The following is a 22,654-nucleotide window of genomic DNA, read 5'->3' on the forward strand; positions in this document are numbered from 1 at the left end:
AGAAGCTAGGGCTTCGACCGTGGCGGATCTCAGCGGTGATGGTGCGAACCCTAGAACTAGAGGAGAGATGAGGGGGACAGCGGAGGAGGTGGCGTGAAATTACCTACGGGAAGCCGCCGGAGAAGGGGAGGTGGCGGCGAGGGTGGAGTCCGGCGGGGTAGAGGCGGTCGTCGTCTCCTCCTCCTCCTCCTCCTGGTCCTCCTCCTCCGGCTCGGGGCGCGGGGGAGCTGCAGTGGTGGGGGCGCGGGGGCGCGGGGGTGGCGGTGGGGGGGGGCGGGGGGGGGGGGGGGGGGGGGGGGGGGGGGGGGGGGTCCGGGGGGGGTCGGGGCGGCGGCGTCGGGGCAGCGCGTGGGTGGATCTGGCGAGGGAGAGGGACGAAGGGGATCTGGCGAGTGGGAGGGAATTAGCTGGGGGGAATCTTACTAATGGCGCACCACGGTCGGTACGCCATTAGTAATCTTTTTTTTACATAGCAATGGCGCACCAGGCAGAGGTGCGCCATTAGTAATCTTTTTTTTATAAATAGCAATGGCGCACTAGCCAGAGGTGCGCCATAAGTAATTTATTTTTATTTTTTGTTGCATGTAATATTTTTTTAGAAAATGAATATGAATATGAAAAAGTAATATTTTTTTATAAAAACAGTAATAATTGTTGTTTGACAACAATTGTAGTCTACACTTTTTTATTATTATTTAAAAAAAATGAATATGAATATGAAACGGGGGGTGCTCGTCGGCGGCGGTGGAGCGGGGGAGGGTGCGGTGGGTCGTCGGCGGCGGTGGAGCTAGCGGGGGAGGGTGCGTGTGGGATCGAGATCGAGATGGAGGGGGATAGCGATCGAGATGGAGGGGGATCGAGATCGAGTGTCCTCATGAATATTCAATATTTTATCATATTGAATATGAAAAAATATCATCAAATTTGAAAAAATATTCATGAATTCAAAAAGTGCCCATGAAATTTAAAAATATTCATGATATCAAAAAGTGCCCATGAAATACAACCGAGAAATGAAGACTACGATTTAAATACAGTCGATCTTAGCTAGCTATCTGTTCATAATCTTCTTGCCCTTCTTTTTCGCAAAGGGAGTTCTTCTATGGAACGGACGTCCTTTAGGTAGGGTGGTCCTGCTTCTTCTTGTGGTGTATGCTGCTACTACTTCATTGTCGTCGTCATGTTTGATCTTCGGGTCGCCGTACTTGTCGAAGTCTTGCTCATTGGCTACTCCATCCATTCTGATGATCTTCCTTTTGCCTCTCCTCACGACAACACGACTGGGCTTTGACGGGTCGGTAATGAAGAAGCATTGGTCCACTTGGGAAGCCAGTACCCATGGCTCATTTTTTGCGGTGACGTTTGCGCCCGCGGTCTTGGATTTGGCTTCGGGTATAACCATGGTGGTGAAATACCGGTCTTCATTTAGGACGCTCTTGGCCCATCTGATACGGAACATCGGGACCTTCTCTCCAGCGTAGCTCAGCTCCCAGATCTCCTCGATCCTTCCGTAGTATCTGTCCATGTCATTACCGGTGTAGGATTCCATCGTTACCCCGGAGTTCTGATAACCATCGCTCTTCATGTCCTTGTCCTCGGTGTAGAATGTGTAGCCATTGATATCGTACGCCTCATAGGTCATCAGGTTGTGCTCGGCGCCCTGTGACAAGGCGAATATGAGTTGTTCTTCCGCGGAAGAATCCTCATGTAAAGGGTACGACAGAAGCTTCTGCTTGAACCAACGCGTGAAACATGAGTTGTGCTCTTTGATTATATCTCCGTCCGTCCTCTATTGGCCTCGGTCATTGTATGTCTTCTCAATAAAGGTTTTGTGCTCTACCACCCAAGGATCGACCACGTCTATGAAGGAAATATGCCCTAGAGGCAATAATAATGTTATTATTTTATTTCCTTATATCATGATAAATGTTTATTATTCATGCTAGAATTGTATTATCCGGAAACATAATACTTGTGTGAATACATAGACAAACCAAACGTCACTAGTATGCCTCTACTTGACTAGCTCGTTAATCGAAGATGGTTATGTTTCCTACCAATAGACATATGTTGTCATTTGATTAATGGGATCACATCATTAGGAGAATGATGTGATTGACATGACCCATTCCATTAGCTTAGCACCCGATCGTTTAATATGTTGCTATTGCTTTCTTCATGACTTATACATGTTCCTATGACTATGAGATTATGCAACTCCCGTTTTCCGGAGGAACACTTTGTGTGCTACCAAACGTCACAACGTAACTGGGTGATTATAAAGGAGCTCTACAGGTGTCTCCAAAGGTACATGTTGGGTTGGCGTATTTCGAGATTAGGATTTGTCAATCCGTTTGTCGGAGAGGTATCTTTGGGCCCTCTCGGTAATGCACATCACATAAGGCTTGCAAGCATTGCAACTAATGAGTTAGTTGCGAGATGATGTATTACGAAACGAGTAAAGAGACTTGCCGGTAACGAGATTGAACTAGGTATTGAGATACCGACGATCGAATCTTGGGCAAGTAACATACCGATGACAAAGGGAACAACGTATGTTGTTATGCGGTTTGACCGATAAAGATCTTCGTAGAATATGTGGGAGCCAATATGAGCATCCAGTTTCCGCTATGGGTTATTGACCGGAGACGTGTCTCGGTCATGTCTACATTGTTCTCGAACCCGTAGGGTCCGCACGCTTAAGGTTTTGATGACAGTTATATTATGAGTTTATGCATTTTGATGTACCAAAGTTTGTTCTGAGTCCCCGATGTGATCACGGACATGACGAGGAGTCTCGAAATGGTCGAGACATAAAGAATAATATATTGGAAGCCTATATTTGGATATCGGAAGTGTTCCGGGTGAAATCGGGATTTTACCGGAGTACCGGGAGGTTACCGGAACCCCCCGGGAAGTATATGGGCCTTAGTGGGCTTTAGTGGAAGAGAGGAGAGGTGGCCAGGGCTGGGCCGCGCGCCCCTCCCCCCTAGTCCAAATAGGACAAGGAGAGGGGGGCGGCGCCCCCCTTCCTTCTCTCTCTCCTCTTTCCCCCTCCCGAATCCTATTCCAACTAGGAAAGGGGGGGAATCCTACTCCCGGTGGGAGTAGGACTCCTCCTGGCGCGCCCTCCTCCTGGCCGGCCGCACCTTCCCCTGCTCCTTTATATACGGGGGCAGGGGGCACCCCTAGACACACAAGTTGATCCACGTGATCATATTCTTAGCCGTGTGCGGTGCCCCCTTCCACCATAATCCTCGATAATATTGTAGCGGTGCTTAGGCGAAGCCCTGCGACGGTAGTACATCAAGATCGTCACCATGCCGTCGTGCTGACGGAACTCTTTCCCGACACTTTGCTGGATCGGAGTCCGGGGATCGTCATCAAGCTGAAAGTGTGCTAGAACTCGGAGGTGTCGTAGTTTTGGTGCTTGATCGGTCGGGCCGTGAAGACGTACGACTACATCAACCGCGTTGTGCTAGCGCTTCCGCTGTCGGTCTACAAGGGTACATAGATCACACTCTCCCCTCTCGTTGCTATGCATCACCATGATCTTGCGTGTGCGTAGGAAATTTTTTGAAATTACTACGTTCCCCAACAGTGGTATCAGAGCCTAGGTTTTATGTGTTGATGTTGTGCACGAGTAGAACACAAGTGAGTTGTGGGCGATATAAGTCATACTACTTACCAGCATGTCATACTTTGGTTCGGCGGTATTGTTGGATGAAGCAGCCCGGACCGACATTACGTGTAGGCTTACGCGAGACTGGTTCTACCGACGTGCTTTGCACACAGGTGGCTGGTGGGTGTCAGTTTCTCCAACTTTAGTTGAACCGAGTGTGGCGACGCCCGGTCCTTGCGAAGGTTAAAACAGCACCAACTTGACAAACTCTCGTTGTGGTTTTTGATGCGTAGGTAAGATTGGTTCTTGCTTAAGCCCGTAGCAGCCATGTAAAACTTGCAACAACAAAGTAGAGGACGTCTAACTTGTTTTTCCAGGGCATGTTGTGATGTGATATGGTCAAGACATGATGAGATATAAGTTGTTGTATGAGATGATCATGTTTTGTTGAAGTTATCGGCAACTGGCAAAAGCCTTATGGTTATCTCTCTATTGCATAAGATGCAAGTGCCAAATAATTGCTTTACTTTATCGCTATGCGATAGCAATAGTTGCAAGAGCAATTGTTAGTGAGACAACCATGTGATGACACATTGATATAGATCAAGATGATGGAGATCATGGTGTCATGCCGGTGACGATAGAGATCATGACAGTACTTTGGAGATGGAGATCAAAGGCACAAGATGATGATGGCCATATCATGTCACATATTTTGATTGCATGTGATGTTTATCTTTTATACATCTTATTTTGCTTAGTTTGACGGTAGCATTATAAGATGATCTCTCACTAATTATCAAGAAGTGTTCTCCCTGAGTATGCACCGTTGCGATAGTTCTTCGTGCTGAGACACCACGTGATGATCGGGTGTGATAGGCTCTACGTTCAAATACAACGGGTGCAAAACAGTTGCACACGCGGAATACTCAGGTTATACTTGACGAGCCAAGCATATACAGATATGGCCTCGGAACACGGAGACCGAAAGGTCGAGCGTGAATCATATAGTAGATATGATCAACATAGTGATGTTCACCAATGAAACTACTCCATCTCACGTGATGATCGGACATGGTTTAGTTGATTAGGATCACGTAATCACTTAGAGGATTGGAGGGATGTCTATCTAAGTGGGAGTTCTTTAAGTAATATGATTAATTGAACTTAAATTTATCATGAACTTAGTCCTGGTAGTATTTTGCAAATCATGTTGTAGATCAATAGCTCACGTTGTTGCTTCCCTGTGTTTATTTTGATATGTTCCTAGAGAAAAATTATGTTGAAAAATGTTAGTAGCAATGATGCGGATTGGATCCGTGATCTGAGGTTTATCCTCATTGCTGCACTGAAGAATTATGTCCTTGATGCACCGCTAGGTGACAGACCTATTGCAGGAGCAGATACAGACGTTATGAACGTTTGGCTAGCTCAATATGATGACTACTTGATAGTTTAGTGCACCATGCTTAACGGCTTAGAATCGTGACTTCAAAGACGTTTTGAACGTCATGGAACATATGAGATGTTCCAGGAGTTGAAGTTAATATTTCAAGCAAATACCCGAGTTGAGAGATATGAAGTTTCCAACAAGTTCTATAGCTAAAAGATGGAGGAGAATCGCTCAACTAGTGAGCATGTGCTCAGATTGTCTGGGTACTACAATTGCTTGAATCAAGTGGGAGTTAATCTTCCAGATAAAATAGTGATTAATAGAATTCTCTAGTCACCATCACCAAGTTAGTAGAACTTCGTGATGAACTATGATATGCAAGGGATAATGGAAACGATTCCCAAGCTCTTCGTAATGCTAAAATTGACGAAGGTAGAAATCAAGAAAAACATCAAGTGTTGATGGTTGACAAGATCACTAGTTTCAAGAAAAGGGCAAAGGAAAAAAGGGGAACTTCAAGAAAAACAGCAAGCAAGTTGTTGCTCAAGTGAAGAAGCCCAAGTCTGGTCCTAAGCCTGAGACTAAGTGCTTCTACTGCAAAGGGACTGGTCACTGGAAGCGGAACTACCCCAAGTGATTGGCGGATAAGAAGGATGGCAAAGTGAACATAAGTATATTTGATATACTTGTTATTGATGTGTACTGTACTAGTGTTTATAGCAACCCCTCGGTATTTGATACTGGTTCAGTTGCTAAGATTAATACTCGAAATGGGAGTTGCAGAATAAACAGAGACTAGTTAAGGGTGAAGTGACGATGTGTGTTGGAAGTGATTCCAAGATTGATATGATCATCATCGCACACTCCCTATACTTTCGGGATTAGTGTTGAACCTAAATAAGTGTTATTTGGTGTTTACGTTGAGCATGAATATGATTTGATCATGTTTATTGTAATACGGTTATTCATTTAAGTAAGAGAATAAATTGTTGTTCTGTTTACATGAATAAAACCTTATATGGTTACACACCCAATGAAAATGGTTCATTGGATCTCGATCGTAGTGATACACATATTCATAATATTGAAACCAAAAAGATGCAAAGTTAATAATGATAGTGCAACTTATTTGTGTCACTGCCGTTTAGGTCATATTGGTGTAAAGCGCATGAAGAAACTCCATGTTGATGGGATTTTGGAATCACTTGATTATGAATCACTTGTTGCTTGCGAACCATGCCTTATGGGAAAGATGACTAAAGACTCCGTTCTCCGGAACAATGGAGCGAGCAACATATTTGTTGGAAATCAAACATACTGATGTATGTGGTCCGATGAATATTAAAGCTCGCGACAAGTATCATTATTTTCTGACCTTCACAGATGATTTAAGCAGATATGAGTATATCTACTTGATGAAGCATAAGTCTGAAAAGTTCAAAGTATTTCAGAGTGAAGTAGAAAATCATCATGACAAGAAAATAAAGTTTCTACGATCTAATCGCAGAGACGAATATTTGAGTTACGAGTTTGGTCTTCAATTAAAACAATGTGGAATAGTTTCACAAACTCATGCCACCTGGAACACCACAGCATAATGGTGTGTCCGAACGTCATAACCGTACTTTATTGGATATAGTACAATCTATGATGTTTCTTACCGATTTACCAATATCGTTTTGGGATCATGCATTAGAGACAGCTGCATTCACGTTAAAAAAATGGGGCACCATCTAAGTCTGTTGAGACGACACAATCTGAATTGTGGTTTGGCAAGAAACCAAAGTTGTCGTTTCTTAAAGTATGGGATTGTGATGCTTATATGAAAAGGTTTCATCTTGATAAGCTCAAACCCAAATCGGAGAAGTGCGTCTTCATAGGATACCCAAAAGAAAATGTTGGGTACACCTTCTATCACAGATCCGAAGGCAAGATATTCGTTGCTTTGAATGGATCCTTTCTAGAGAAGGAATTTCTCTCGAAAGAAGTGAGTGGGAGGAAAGTAGAACTTGATGAGGTAGCTGTACCTGCTCCCTTATTGGAAAGTAGTTCATCACAGAAATCTGTTCCTGTGACTACTAGACCGATTAGTGAGGAAGCTAATGATGATGATCATGTAACTTCAGATCAAGTTACTACCGAACCTCGTAGGTAAAACCAAAGTGAGATCCGCACCAGAGTGGTACGGTAATCCAGTTCTGGAGGTCATGTTACTTGACCACGACGAGCCTACGAACTATGAGGAAGCGATGATGAGCCCAGATTCCGCGAAATGGCTTGAGGCCATGAAATCTGAGATGAGATCCATGTATGAGAACAAAGTATGGACTTTTATTGACTTGCCCAATGATCGGCGAGCCATTGAGATTAAATGGATCTTCAAGAGGAAGACGGACGCTGATAGTAGTGTTACTATCTACAAAGCTAGAATTGTCGCAAAAAGGTTTTCGACAAGTTCAAGGTGTTGACTACGATGAGAGTTTCTCACTCGTATCTATGCTTAAGTCTGTCCGAATCATGTTAGCAATTACCGCATTTTATGAAATCCGGCAAATGGATAAACAAAACTGCATTCCTTAATGGATTTATTAAAGAAGAGTTGTATATGATACAACTAGAAGGTTATGTCAATCCTAAAGGTCCTAACAAAATGTGCAAGCTCCAGCGATCCATCTATGGACTAGTGCAAGCATCTCGGAGTTGGAATATACGCTTTGATGAGATGATCAAAGCATATAGCTTTATACAGACTTGCGGTGAAGCCTGTATTTACAAGAAAGTGAGTGGGAGCACTACAACATTTCTGATAAGTATATGTGAATGACATATTGTTGATCGGAAATAATGTAGAATTATTCTGCAAAGCATAAAGGAGTGTTTTGAAAGAAGTTTTTCAAAGAAAGACCTCGGTGAAGCTTCTTACATATTAAGCATCAAGATCTATAGAGATAGATCAAGACGCTTGATAAGTTCTTTTTCAATAAGTACATACCTTGACAATATTTTGAAGTAGTTCAAAATGGAACAGTCAAAGAAAGAGTTCTTGCCTGTGTAACAAGGTGTGAAATTGAGTAAGACTCAAAGCCCGACCACGGCAGAAGATCGAAAGAGAATGAAAGTCATTCCCTATGCCTCAGTCGTAGGTTCTATAAAGTATGCAATGCTGTGTACCAGATCTATTGTATACCCTACACTGTGTTAAGCAAGGGAGTACAATAGTGATCTAAGAGTAGATCACTGGACAGCGGTCAAAATTATCCTTAGTGGAATAAGGAAATATTTCTCAATTATGAAGGTGACAAAAAGGTTCGTCGTAAAAAGTTACGTCGATGAAAGTTTTGACACAGATCTGGATGACTCTAAGTCTCGATCTAGATACATATTGAAAGTGGGAGAAATTAGCTAGAGTAGCTCCGTGCAGAGCATTGTAGACATAGAATTCGCAAAATACTTACGGATCTGTATGTGACAGACCCGTTGACTAAAATTATCTCACAAGCAAAACATGATCACACCTTAGTACTCTTTGGGTGTTAATCACATAGCGATGTGAACTAGATTATTGACTCTAGTAAACCCTTTGGGTGTTGGTCACATGTCGATGTGAACTATGAATGTTAATCACATGGTGATGTGAACTATTGATGTTAAATCACATGGCGATGTGAACTAGATTATTGACTCTAGTGCAAGTGGGAGACTGAAGGAAATATGCCCTAGAGGCAATAATAATGCTATTATTTTATTTCCTTATATCATGATAAATGTTTATTATTCATGCTAGAATTGTATTATCCGGAAACATAATACTTGTGTGAATACATAGATAAACCAAACGTCACTAGTATGCCTCTACTTGACTAGCTCGTTAATCGAAGATGGTTATGTTTCCTAACCATAGACATATGTTGTCATTTGATTAATGGGATCACATCATTAGGAGAATGATGTGATTGACATGACCCATTCCATTAGCTTAGCACCCGATCGTTTAATATGTTGCTATTGCTTTCTTCATGACTTATACATGTTCCTATGACTATGAGATTATGCAACTCCTGTTTTCCGGAGGAACACTTTGTGTGCTACCAAACGTCACAACGTAACTGGGTGATTATAAAGGAGCTCTACAGGTGTCTCCAAAGGTACATGTTGGGTTGGCGTATTTCGAGATTAGGATTTGTCACTCCGTTTGTCGGAGAGGTATCTTTAGGCCCTCTCGGTAATGCACATCACATAAGCCTTGCAAGCATTGCAACTAATGAGTTAGTTGCGAGATGATGTATTACGAAACGAGTAAAGAGACTTGCCGGTAACGAGATTGAACTAGGTATTGAGATACCGACGATCGAATCTCGGGCAAGTAACATACCGATGACAAAGGGAACAACGTATGTTGTTATGCGGTCTGACCGATAAAGATCTTCGTAGAATATGTGGGAGCCAATATGAGCATCCAGGTTCCGCTATTGGTTATTGACCGGAGACGTGTCTCGGTCATGTCTACATTGTTCTCGAACCCGTAGGGTCCGCACGCTTAAGGTTTTGATGACAGTTATATTATGAGTTTATGCATTTTGATGTACCGTAGTTTGTTCGGAGTCCCGGATGTGATCACGGACATGATGAGGAGTGTCGAAATGGTCGAGACATAAAGATTGATATATTGGAAGCCTATATTTGGATATCATAAGTGTTCCGGGTGAAATCGGGATTTTACCGGAGTACCGGGAGGTTACCGGAACCCCCCGGGAGATATATGGGCCTTAGTGGGCTTTAGTGGAAGAGAGGAGAGGTGGCCAGGGCTGGGCCGCGCGCCCCTCCCCCCTAGTCCGAATAGGACAAGGAGAGGGGGGCGGCTCCCCCCTTCCTTCTCTCTCTCCTCTTTCCCCCTCCCGAATCCTATTCCAAATAGGAAAGGGGGGAATCCTACTCCCGGTGGGAGTAGGACTCCTCCTGGCGCGCCCTCCTCCTGGCCGGCCGCACCTTCCCCTGCTCCTTTATATACGGGGGTAGGGGCACCCCTAGACACACAAGTTGATCCACGTGATCATATTCTTAGCCGTGTGCGGTGCCCCCTTCCACCATAATCCTCGATAATATTGTAGCGGTGCTTAGGCGAAGCCCTGCGACGGTAGTACATCAAGATCGTCACCACGCCGTCGTGCTGACGGAACTCTTCCCCGACACTTTGCTGGATCGGAGTCCGGGGATCGTCATCAAGCTGAACGTGTGCTAGAACTCGGAGGTGCCGTAGTTTCGGAGCTTGATCGGTCGGGCCGTGAAGACGTACGACTACATCAACCGCGTTGTGCTAACGCTTCCGTTGTCGGTCTACAAGGGTACGTAGATCACACTCTCCCCTCTCGTTGCTATGCATCACCATGATCTTGCGTGTGCGTAGGAAATTTTTTGAAATTACTACGTTCCCCAACAGTCTATGTGTTGTAGCGCGACTAGGTTTGCTCTTTCAAAGTCGTCGAGTCGACCCTCGAAGTCGACATGCATTTCGCGGCGACCCTCACGGTGACCCCATCCAGCGAGCCTGCCGAGGTGCCTGTTGACGGGCAGACCAACGGGGTTCTCGATGCCTAGATAATTCGTGCAGTAGGAGATGCACTCTTCGGTCAGAAAGGCCCTGGCTATACTTCCCTCTGGACGTGACATGTTGCGAACGTATCCTTTGATGACACCATTCATCCTTTCGAATGGCATCATGCTGTGCAGGAACGTCGGCCCGAGTTGGATGATATCCTCCACGATATGGACCAGCAGATGCACCATAACGTCGAAGAATGCGGGCGGGAAGTACATCTCAAGCTCGCATAGTATCACCACGATCTCTTCCTGTAGCCTTCTGAGTTGCCCCACGCCAACCGACTTCCGAGAGATGACGTCGAAAAAGTTGCATAGGCCAAATAGCGTTTCACGGACGTGCGCGTCCATGATCCCACGGATTGCAACTGGAAGTATCTGCGTCATCAGCACGTGACAGTCATGAGACTTCATCCCACTGAACTTCTGCTTCGCTGGGTCTAGGTATCTGCTTATCTTCCCCGCGTAACCGTAAGGAAGTTTTACTCCTACGAGGCAGGTGAAAAACTGCTCGATCTCCTTCTAACTTAGAGTGAAGCACGCGGGAGGGTAGTCATTTCCGGTCTTCTTGGCCTTTTTGCCTTTGCGACGACTTTCTGTGTCCTGCTTCGCCTTCTCGAAACTGGTCGGGCACTTGTTCCCCTTGGGAAGACGTTCGTGCCAGAATGACATGTTCTCGTCGAAGCATGCGTCGGTCATTTTGTGTTTTACCTTCATCTCCAAAGCCATGAGCGTTACTTTCAGGCGGGTATCCTCGGGTCTGCATCCTTCATACAATGGAGTAACCGCGTCTATCTCCAGTTGATCCAGCTTGGCTTTCTCTCGGGCGGCAGCTCTTGCGTTATCCGTCTGCTTGAGAAGCAGCTCTTGAATATGAGGGTCCTGCACCCAGCCCATCGATGGTCCATCGTCGTCTGCTCCTCCGGCATCTTGATCTTCATGATCATGCCTTTCGTCTGCTCCGGCATCTTCCTCATCATCATGTCCGGCATCTTCTACATGATGACTGTGTACAGCATCACCGTCGTGATCATGTCCTGGAGATTCTTCGTCTTCTCGCCCGCCCGAGCCGCGGTGGTTGTCTTGCTGCCCTTCCTCATTTCTTGCCCGGCCCCCATGGACGACTTCATAGTCATCTTCATCACCTTGCCACCGATAGCCATCCATGAAACCACGCAAGAGCAGGTGGTCCCGCACCTGCCCGGAATCCGGGTCCGCAATAAGGCTCTTCAGCTTGCATATTCGACACGGACATCTTATCTCCGTCTCGTTCTTTTGAAGCATCTCGGCCTTCGCAGAGCTCAAAAACCTATTCACGATGCCTTCGGTCATCGTGCAGACCATGGTCGCCTGCGGGGTAGAGCAAAATGATATTTTAGAACCAAGAAAAAATTTGGCATGACTTTCCCTAAAAATAGGACCAAAAAGAATGCATAGTACCAAAATTCTCGCCGAAACGGAAATGAATCAACATTCCGGCAAAATATTGGCAACTATCGCATTTCAAATACCGGTACCTGCAAACACAAACATATATGCAACACCACAAACATATGCAACACCACAAACATACATAGATATAGCTAGGCCACAAAAAGTGCATGTGCACGTTGTTGGAGCGAGCTAGAGAGAAATAAAAGTAGATCTACAACATGAAGATAGCTTTCCCCTTACTTACCTATCAAAAAAAGGTAATTTCAACACTTAATTTTGATGAATCTATGGTGCAAATGAGGTGAGAAGGAGGAGGCAGCCGACAAGCTTAGAGAAGGAGGTGGGGGGAATGAAGTGGGGAAAGTGAGTGTGTAGGTGTGGCTGTCCAAAAATATCTAGCTGGTCCCAGGTTACTAATGGCGCACCACACAGCCATGCGCCATTAGTAACCCAACATACTAATGGTGCACCACACAGACATGCGCCATTAGTAGTTTTGCAAAAAAGTAAAAAATAATAATTTTTATACTAATGGCGCACCGTGTCACAGTGCGCCATTACTAGTTTAAACTAGTAATGGCGCACTATGCAACGGTGCGCCATTAGTAGTTTTGCAAAAAAGTAAAAAAAATACAATAGTGGCGCACTCTATGGCTGATGCGCCATTAGTAGTTCTAACTACTAATGGCGCACTCTGCCCGGATGCGCCATTAATATGTTTGCAAAAATGAAAAAAAAACATTTTGTTACTAGCGGCGCACCGTGTGCCTGGTGCATCATTAGTGTCTTCCACACTAATGGCGCATCTCCACATGGTGCGCCATTAGTATATAGTAGTGGCGCACCACTTCTCTGGTGCGCTATTAGTGTCAATTTCATCTTTAGCCCTTTTCCTAGTAGTGCTTGGCTCATCAGCAATGGTTTTCAGGGGTATTACAGACCCAGCGACGCTTGCTTGCATGCCGTGAAGCTTTGGCTCTTGCACTTGATTTATCTCTAACTAGAGTGGTCATTGCATGTGATTGCAAGGCAGTTGTGCAAGAGATCAAGACTGGTACGGAGGGACGATATAGTACAATAATTAAGAAGATTGTAGAAAGATCCAAGGAATTCATGAGTTGCGAGATCATTTTTGAAGAACGTAGTTTAAATTTTGATGCACATAATTTAGCTAAATTTTCGTCTTTTTTACATGCGGGTCGCCATTTGTGGCTTGTTTCCCCTCACGACCCTTTTGTCATCCATGTAAACCGCACTCCGAGTTAACAATAGGTTTGGTTTACCGCTCAAAAAAAAAAACCAATACTGCGTATGTTTTTCTAAAAAAAATAGTGTGTACGACGCATCGGCAAATCGATCTCTCCTGCTCCCTTGTCTGTTTGTTTCTCAGGCTGCGAGCGCACGGCCGGCGGCTGGCCTTGAGCCCTAGATGACTGGACGCACGGCCGGCGGCGAGGGACGCACGGCACATAGGTGCCCAGGCAAGTCTAATCCTCCCTCATCCCCTCCTTCTCATAGTCTCATTCAGGTTCGGCAGTTTGTTCGGTAAGAATCCTCCATGAAAATTAGGATTAGGGATCGGTTTGAAGCATACCCAAGACATCAAGTACAGCCTCAAAGTAGCAGCAGCGCTATTGGTATGTTCCATCTGACTCGTGATTTTATTTAGCACACTATTGGTATGTTCCATTTGACTCTATTTTTGTAGGATTTTTATTTTGAATATATTCACATCTCACAACTAAATTTATTTGAATTACAAATCCATTTTTTTATCTTATAGTGTCTTCTAGGACTTTGGTAACATGACGAGTTTGCCTCTATGGAAGCTTGTTATGTCTTTCTTTTGGCAAAATGAACAAGTGAGAGAGGCTTTTGACCATGGTGAAAGAAATTGCACAATGACATCTAGTGACATTTGGTATGGATAGCTTTACCTTTGTTGGCAACATGGCGAGTTTGCCTCTATGCAAACCTAGTTTTATGTCTTCTGTTCTCAAGTCTCAGTCTAAGAAAACTTCTTTTTTGACAGACTATTATGTGATTTTCACTTAATTATTAATGCGAATTTGTGGTTTGAAAGTTCTTTGCTATATATGTTGTGTATCTGAATACCTACTTTTTTATTTCTAGATTATGCACCTAGGCTCAACTTGCCCAGGCTCCACAAAATTTCTGACTCCGCCACTGGTCAACCCCATTTATTTCTGACAACCCGTCAAAAAAAATTATTTCTAACAATCACCAGTCTGTAGCTTTGACGAGTCAACGGTCAGTGGAGCGACATGTCACCCGGCCTGCAAGTCAAACGCCTCAACGCGGCAAAGAGTCGAAGTAGTACTAGAAGAAGACGTCCATGTATTCGGCGGTAGGTGAGTAAAAGGCTCGTACGGTCGTCTCTCCACACGGCCGGCCACACGGGCTCTTCATCTTCTCCTCCTCGTTTCCATTTCTTCCCTGCTACAAATACTCCTCGCGTGGGGCTCTCTCGATCCAATCCCATCTTCCCATCCAGCCACCACTTTCAAGCTCACAATCAAGTCGATCACGACCCACAGGTCAAGCAAGCTTCGTTGCTAGCTTGCTTGTCCGGCGATTTCTGCTTCATCTAGCTACCAACGTGCGGAGATGCCGAGGTCGTCCAAGAAGAAGCAGCGGTCGGCGTGGGGCTCGCTCCTGGGCAGCTGCCTGGGCGGGGGCGGCGGGAAGACGGGGAAGCAGGTCCGGCCCGGCCCCGGCCCGAGGAAGCGCGAGTCGTCGTCGGCGGCGGTGGGGGCCGGAGTCGGGCAGCGGCTGTCGTTCACGGACGTGATGAGCATGAGCGCGGCGTCGGAGCAGGAGCTGTCGGTGTCGCTGGTTGGCTCCAACCTGCACGTGTTCACGGTCGCGGAGCTCAAGGCGGCGACGCAGGGGTTCCTGGACGACAACTTCCTCGGCGAGGGCGGGTTCGGGCCGGTCTACAAGGGCGCCGTCGACGACAAGGTCAAGCCCGGGCTCAAGGCGCAGCCCATCGCCGTCAAGCTCTGGGACCCCCAGGGCGCCCAGGGCCACAAGGAGTGGCTGGTGCGTAGCGTGCCCACCGCGTAGCGTGATGGGGTTAACAACCTAGTAGATGAGTACGTGTGATGCACACAGCCATGCATGGATGGGTTTGACTGATTGGTGGTGCTGGTTGCTTTGGTGCAGTCGGAGGTGATCTTCCTGGGGCAGCTCCGGCACACGAACCTCGTGAAGTTGATCGGTTACTGCTGTGAGCACGAGAACAGGCTGCTCGTCTACGAGTACATGGCCAAAGGCAGCCTCGAGAACCATCTCTTCAAAAGTAAGCAACCTACTTATTCGTTTCAGTTGTCTATATTACTTTTTTTTTCGGGAGTACACAAAATGCTCGAATGCATGATCCGTCCAAAAGACGGATCGATAATTTTTTCATGGTATTTCGGTAGTTGCTAATTTGCCAATTAGCATTGAGTAGTACTACTAAACTTGAACTATATATCTTGAAGACTTGAACATACGTTGCAAATAGAGATGTTGATTGCTGCACTTCAACTAAGTAATTCAAGCCCCGCAAAAAAAAAGTAATTCAATAAAAGAAGATCCATATTGTAGCTATAGCTAAACTGCTCCAATTAGCATTCTTTACTTTAACCACGAGCGCGACTATGTAACATTTAGTAAGACCAACATAAGTATATTGATCTTGATTAACTGACCAAACTGCTCCCCGCATGATTTTTGCGCCCGATCTGTGCACGACGTGAAAATCCAGCGGCTAGTGGCCTTATCAGAGCATCTCCAACAGCCGCCCAATGTGTGGCGCCCAAAAACGGGTTTACAGCGCGCAAGTAGATTTTTTTAGGACGCTAGAAGATGTTTGCTCCAACAAGCGCTGCAAAATATGCTGCGCGCGCGAGTCCAACGGTGCCAATCAAGCGGTCCCATCTGCAGCAACCCAGAGTTTGCAGTGCGCGCGACCGGGCACACTAAATATACTGCGCGCGATGCTTTTTTAATGCGCGCGCTGCATTAGTTATAGCGCGCGCGCTTTTTGTGCAGCTGCTGGAGACTCCAAACCGAGTCCGTGCGCGTTAAAAATAGTTTTTATACCGCACAGCGCTCATATAGCACTGCTGTTGGAGATGCTCCCAGTCATATGCATGTCTGGCTGGATTCAACTTCGTCATGCAAAAATATGTCATGTGCATAGCACTTCTCATTAACTAATGAGAAATCTCCCTGCACTAGGTGGAAGATGTGTGTGCACGCTCGTTCGAGCAACGTGTGCTGCTTGCCGCCGTTAAAAACTACAGCTAGCTGCGTACACATGCCGTGTGGCGTGTGCCATATTATATTACCAGCGTCGACGTCAGCATCTATCGCTTGCTTAATCATAGCCGGCTGCTGATTACTACTCCATGAGCATATAGCTGCTTCTACCGCGAGTTCTTCCTCTCTTTTTTACGGGAAATACAGATAAAGATGTAGCTGCTTTCAGCAATCAATCTAGTAGTATTGACTAATTAACCAGAAAGATGAGGAAAAACTTCCTTCTGAGGGTTTACACACGAGCTAGTTGACCAGTCCAACGTTACTACCCTGTTGACTTCGTTGGCCCATCTGAACTTCCATCCTTTGATTCTCTGCTCTCTATAGAACAGACGACGGGCGTGCATTTCCTGTGGGCGGGTGGGAATTGACAGGCCCAGTTGTTGCCGTCGAACCAGACCTTTCTTTTCAACAACGAGCCTTCAACCTTCACGTCGATTTTTATCAGAGAAACTGCCACAAGTTAAGTTAGTACGGGAAAGTCGAACTAGACTTTTAGCTGTTTGCAAAAACTTAAAGAAAAACCTCAACGAAAACTGCGCTCTGATCAAACTTGCACACATCACAGTTTGGATTATTTCATTACAAAATTATTGTTGTTTGGTTGTTTTACGATAGCTAACCACTCGTGCCGAATGATTACCAAAATATTACTATAGTTGTACATGATGTGGTGATGAACTGATGATTAGTCATCATCTCGATAAATAAAGATCCAGCGCATTGACTATAATCATGATGTGATGACGCCAATGTGCATTAGAACTAACTTGGCATATCTACACAAGCGGCGCAAAAATATCAAACTTTCACACTGACCCTGAATTTGGTTCTTGTTTGGCAGAGTTCCCTCCCGTTCTGTCGTGGTCAACCCGGCTGAACATCGCAGTGGGCGCCGCCAAGGGCCTCGCCTTCCTTCACGATGCGGAGAAGCCCGTCATATATCGCGACTTCAAGGCATCCAACATCTTACTCGATCCGGTAATGAATTATTGCTTAACAGTTTATTTTATCTGGATTTCGCAAAACAAAGTTTATTTTACTCAATCCGGTAATGAATTAATGCTCAACATTTCGTTTTATTTCATCCACTCACAAATTCCATTCCAATCATAGTACATACACATATATCATATTGTACTAGAAGAACGCCCGTGCGTTGCAATGGGCCACATTAACTTTAAGAGTTCAATATTAATCATGTTAATAATACATTTAATATTCTCATACATATCAAGTGACACTGGCGACCTTTTTTGTCAATTTAGCAACGGGCTCAGTTGCAACGGGCTCTTTATACATATCAGACAACTCGCTACTACTTAAACTACAACTATGGCTACCAATATTTTTTTGTCAATTTAGCTCAGCAATAGTGCCTGGCTTAATAGACTGCTTTGCATTCATCCCCCTCAGAAGACAGAGAGAACCAACTCAACATGTCAGAAGATTAACAGAAATTTCATTTGTATGGCATGAACATATAGCAGGAGCACCAACACATAGATCAGCAGAGAGCAGAGCACAACATGCACACACTCGGGCCATCTATATCATACACACAGCAACGCACACACGCATCACGCTGGCATACACATACAGAAAAGCAGGCACACACACATCATGCGCATTGGCCGGTGCGACGCACGCAGAGCAAGTACGTACGCACGGAGAGCAAGTTAGCAAGCACGCACGCGTCCAACCCCGCCGCTGCATGCGCTGGCAGAAGATGAGGCAGCAAGGGAGACTGCACATTGAAGTTGTCCATGCAAGGCTGGAGGTGCTGGGCCGGCGACGGCGGTGTCGGGACGGCGCTTGATTCGTTCCCGGTGGCATGGAGCTTGGGGTGGCAACGCGGCGATAGCTAGTGCTCGGGGATGGGGGTTTGGGGCGGGGGCAGTCGACCCGATGGCTGGCGAAGTTAACGGGTTCGGGCGGCTGGAAATTCGGCGGGTGGCGGCGGCACAGCGCGAGGATGGGACAGGCGGAAAACCTAGCGGGCGTTCAACTACCAATACCCACGCCTTTTTTTAAGGGAATTGCTTGTGAAAATAACGTGCGACGACGACTTAGCGAGCGGATCCCCTTAAAAAAGACATAGCGAGCAGATTCCTTTAAAACTGGTAGGAATGGATACGATTGATGGCGTTGATAAATAGTGGTGAATGTTGGCCTAATTTACTATCATCATGCATGAAAACGAATCATCAAGAAAAAGAATACTTCCTATTACTACACTCATAGGAAGCTTTCTAATCTCTGCTACCAAACAGTTTCTGCCCAAACAAGGAAGGAAAGTTATGGACGTGATTCGGAAGGAAACAAACGTTATGAAGATTAATTAATTTAGATTTGATCTTTAGAGATTGATTGTGATTGATTCTTTTACATAAAGACATTACTAAATAATTTGCGTTAGTATGGAAAGTTCTGATCCGTTCAGTTTTTTTCGTTGTGTGAGAGGGTGAAGTGAAAATAAATCGATGAAGTGGGGGAGGCGACGAAAAAAATCTACGACGGTTAACCTATGAAAAAAAACCGGACGAAAGTGATGGGACGAAAAAAATCCTGAAAGCGAGACTACCAACTGTTTTATTAGAAGTAGTGATATGTGTGTCCAATTATTGTTGGTACGTCATTCTGATGCTAGCTTCCACCCCGTTTTCTTGGTTGGCTTCACACAAATGACGAGCTCGTCAAAACCTGAAAACCTTGAAGTTGATAAGTCGTAGTTGGAATTTGACTTGGTGAACACACATGTATACTGACAAATGTGGGCGAGTAGTATATACAGTACATTATTAACTAGTCCTACTAGTGTGCTTCTGACTAGTTTCCACGGGGGCATGCATACGACTTTTCAACTCAAGAAGAGTAACTAAAAAAAAGCGAGAACGTTGATCAAGCTGTTTAGCCCTTGTATTTGTCAAAGCTTGCCTTTTCTGATTAAGACATGTAATTACTAATCAAAAATCAGTTCAGGTAGCCAACGCAGACTCTCTTCTTTACAAATAGATAATAAGAAAGGAAACAAATTGGAAGGCCCCATCAAACCAGCACTCAAGTCATTTTATTGTCGAAAAAGCAATTCAGTTGTTAATTTGGGCGCCGAACGACTCCTGTTTTATTGGAGGGGGGTGGCTTTCTATTTAGAAAGTTGAGCGAAGGCCTATTCAAAAGAATGCACTCTAGCCAAATTTCATGGTTACCACATGTTTAAAACCCGTGCCGTCATAACCAACAACTTTCTAGAGTTGTGTTCGATGGAGCTCATTAGTGCATGGTAGGTACATGATTGCGATGTGGTGCTAAAACGACTGAACTTTGTCCTCTAGGACTACAAGGCGAAGTTATCTGATTTTGGCCTTGCGAAGGATGGACCGGAAGGTGACGAGACCCATGTCTCGACGCGTGTCATGGGCACCCATGGCTACGCCGCACCAGAGTACATCCTAACCGGTATACTCTCTCTCTCTCTCTCTCTCTCTCTCCCTCTCACCCCTCTCCCCCCCCCCCCCCCCTCCCCCCCCCCCCCCCCCTCTGGAGTGCATGCAATTTTTTTCAACTTCTAACGGTTCATTTGGTTTTGATTTCTAGGTCACCTGACAGCGAAAAGCGATGTCTACAGCTTTGGTGTTGTTCTTCTGGAGATCCTCACTGGAAGACGAGCTGTAGACAAGACCAGGCCTAGTAGGGAGCACCACCTAGTCCAGCACATGCGGTCGTGGCTCAAAGACCCAGAAAAGCTAGGAAAAATCATGGACCCTGCTTTGGAGGGTAAGTATGCCACCACGGGAGCTCATAAGGCAGCTCTGGTGGCATATCAGTGCCTGAGTGGCAGCCCAAAGAGCCGGCCAGACATGTCAAAGGTCGTGGAAGATCTAGAACTGCTGCTCAATCTTGTGGATGATGTTCCCGGTGAGGCGGTGATGCATGTAGCTTCACAAGATGACACTAGGAAGGAAAGAACAAAAAGAAGAAATGGAGAGAGGGAGAGTAGTAACGGGGGTCACCAGAATAAAGCCAAGCCTCCGAAGAAGACTGTTAGGGGGAGGGGGAACCAAAGCGAGGAGCTTTGGGAGTGGAACACGCCGGGAGAAGGGAAAATCTAGTGTAATAGTAGGACACTCTCTTGGGATGGAACGTGGATGTACATGTTGGGGTCCACCCTTCCCTAATTCGTTAATTTCTTTAGTCGTTTTTGGCTTGGCCTGGTTTTACCGTACTAAACTCCTTCTATAGAGAAATAAAGATCGTTCAGATCACTATATTAGTGATCTAAACTATCTTATATTTCTTTACAGACGAAGTATCATTTTCTATAGTGGGATGCAAAAGCAAAGTCCATGTACAGTCGATAGCCAGTCGATGATGTGCTTGCAATTGCACTTATCTTTTTTTTAACTTTGCAAAGCCACATATGCACGCCCTGGGAGCTTTCTAGACATGGCAGGAAAAAGGCACACCAGTGATGTACATGGCCCTTTGTTTATTTCTTTGCAGTTAAACTTAACCCGGTTATATAGTCTAGTTCACGAGGCCCGCAGGTTTTATGAAAAAAACTAGGCTCAAGTCCAAAGTGCAACCCAACATACCATGTATTCTTGTCATTAAAATAACAAAAGATTAGGGAGCAACAATGATCAGCAGATGATGTCTACGACCACCTTAGAGCTAAGATTGTCATACACCAACAAAAATCACATTTTGATGCTTTTTTTAATACATATAATCACCTCGGTGCAGCACAACCTAGTTCTATGTTAGGAAGACATCGAGGGGGGTTTAGTCGTAGGGTCGAGTCGTACAAGACTCCAAATACCATCTCCTCTATTCCTCAACGTTCGTGACTACTAGGACTTGCTCCTAAGGGCTCCCTGATGAATTTCGAAGTTCTAGTGCCTGCCGCTTTCTTCGATCCAAGTGAGAGTTAATCGAGTGCATGCCAATAGGCGGCTTATATATGCTCTAGGTCCTTGACAAATGACCAAACCTGCCCTTTGTGGAGGTAGGCGGGGGGGCGCCAGGGCTATGTAGCACCCGTACGGAGGTGTAACTAGGTCTTGCCCCAAGCTTTTCCCCTCGCATAGTTGATGGCCTGGCCTTTTCGTTGGTTTTTTTTTCGCTCGCTCGCTCTAGTATTTCGTTTGGTTTTTCTTCTATTTTCTATCTATTAGTTGGACTGGTCCAGCTTTCATTGGGTTTTTTATTTCTTTATTTTTTGTGATATTCTTTATGGTTTTCCCCGGGGTTTTTCTATCTTTCTTTGTTGTGTTTTTTCTTTAGGTTTCTGTTAGTTCCCACCGATTTTTTCTTTTATTTTCTTTCTTGTATTTCTTTTATGATTTCCATAGGTTTACGTTTTATTATTTTTTCTTTTTCTGTGTTTCTCTTTTTTTTCAATGTTTTTAGTCCTTTTCTATTTGTTTTCTCTAATATTTTCAGTGGGTTTCTATGGTTTAATTTTTTTTATTTTTCCCCATTGTATTTTTTTCCTTTTCCAATACATATCTACTTTTTGCAATACATGTGGTACACTTTCTGTATACAGCTAAAACTCATCTTTGTACACTTGAACATTTTCTAAATGCATGATTAACATTTTTTATCTGTAGTTTTTAAATATACTTTATACATTTTTTGTATACATGTCTCGACACGTGTCATGGGCATTTTTTGTATACATGTCTCGACACATGTTTCTAAATGCATAATAAATTTTCTATACATGTTTAAAAAAACTAAGTACGTGATAAATATTTTTGTCAAATATATGTTTTGATGTCTACTTTTTCCATATGCATTGTAGATTTTTCATATGCATAGGAATCATTTTTTCATAGGTTTAACATTTCTCAAATACATGGTTAACAGATTTCTTTCAAATATAGGTTTTTGATGCCTATTTTTCATACACATTGTACAATTTTTTTACATTTTATACACTGTTATCAATTTTCAAACACAATATTAACATTTTATATATATATATATTTTGATGTCTACTTTGTTTCATACACATTGTACATTTTTTGTATCCATCAGGAACACTTTCTTACATATATTTAATAGTTCTAAACACATGATATATTTTTTCTCAAATCAATATTTTTAAACATTTTTGAATATGTATTACGTTTTTAAAATATGTTTTAGACAATTTTAAATGCCAATAAAATTATTGTAGTGCAATCAACATTTTTTAAATTACGCTAACAAGGTTTTTACACCATGTTAACATTTTTCACATTCATGATTTTTTAAAATGTAAATTTAATTTT

At 44.4% G+C, this 22,654-nt stretch overlaps 1 protein-coding gene across 1 annotated transcript; it reads left to right on the forward strand.

Annotated features, from left to right (window-relative positions):
- The first annotated feature begins 14,419 nt into the window (after nucleotides 1–14,419).
- Nucleotides 14,420–20,539, forward strand: LOC125522792 (serine/threonine-protein kinase RIPK-like). The gene is made up of 5 exons (XM_048687823.1): nucleotides 14,420–15,107; nucleotides 15,231–15,366; nucleotides 17,218–17,354; nucleotides 19,709–19,832; nucleotides 19,971–20,539. Exons 1-5 carry the CDS (start codon nucleotides 14,673–14,675, stop codon nucleotides 20,483–20,485), a joined length of 1,347 nt encoding a protein of 448 aa, XP_048543780.1. The 5' UTR covers nucleotides 14,420–14,672; the 3' UTR covers nucleotides 20,486–20,539.
- Nucleotides 20,540–22,654: the final 2,115 nt, after the last annotated feature.

This window comes from Triticum urartu, chromosome 7 (assembly GCF_003073215.2).
Source record: "Triticum urartu cultivar G1812 chromosome 7, Tu2.1, whole genome shotgun sequence".
Classification (NCBI taxonomy): Eukaryota; Viridiplantae; Streptophyta; class Magnoliopsida; order Poales; family Poaceae; genus Triticum; species Triticum urartu.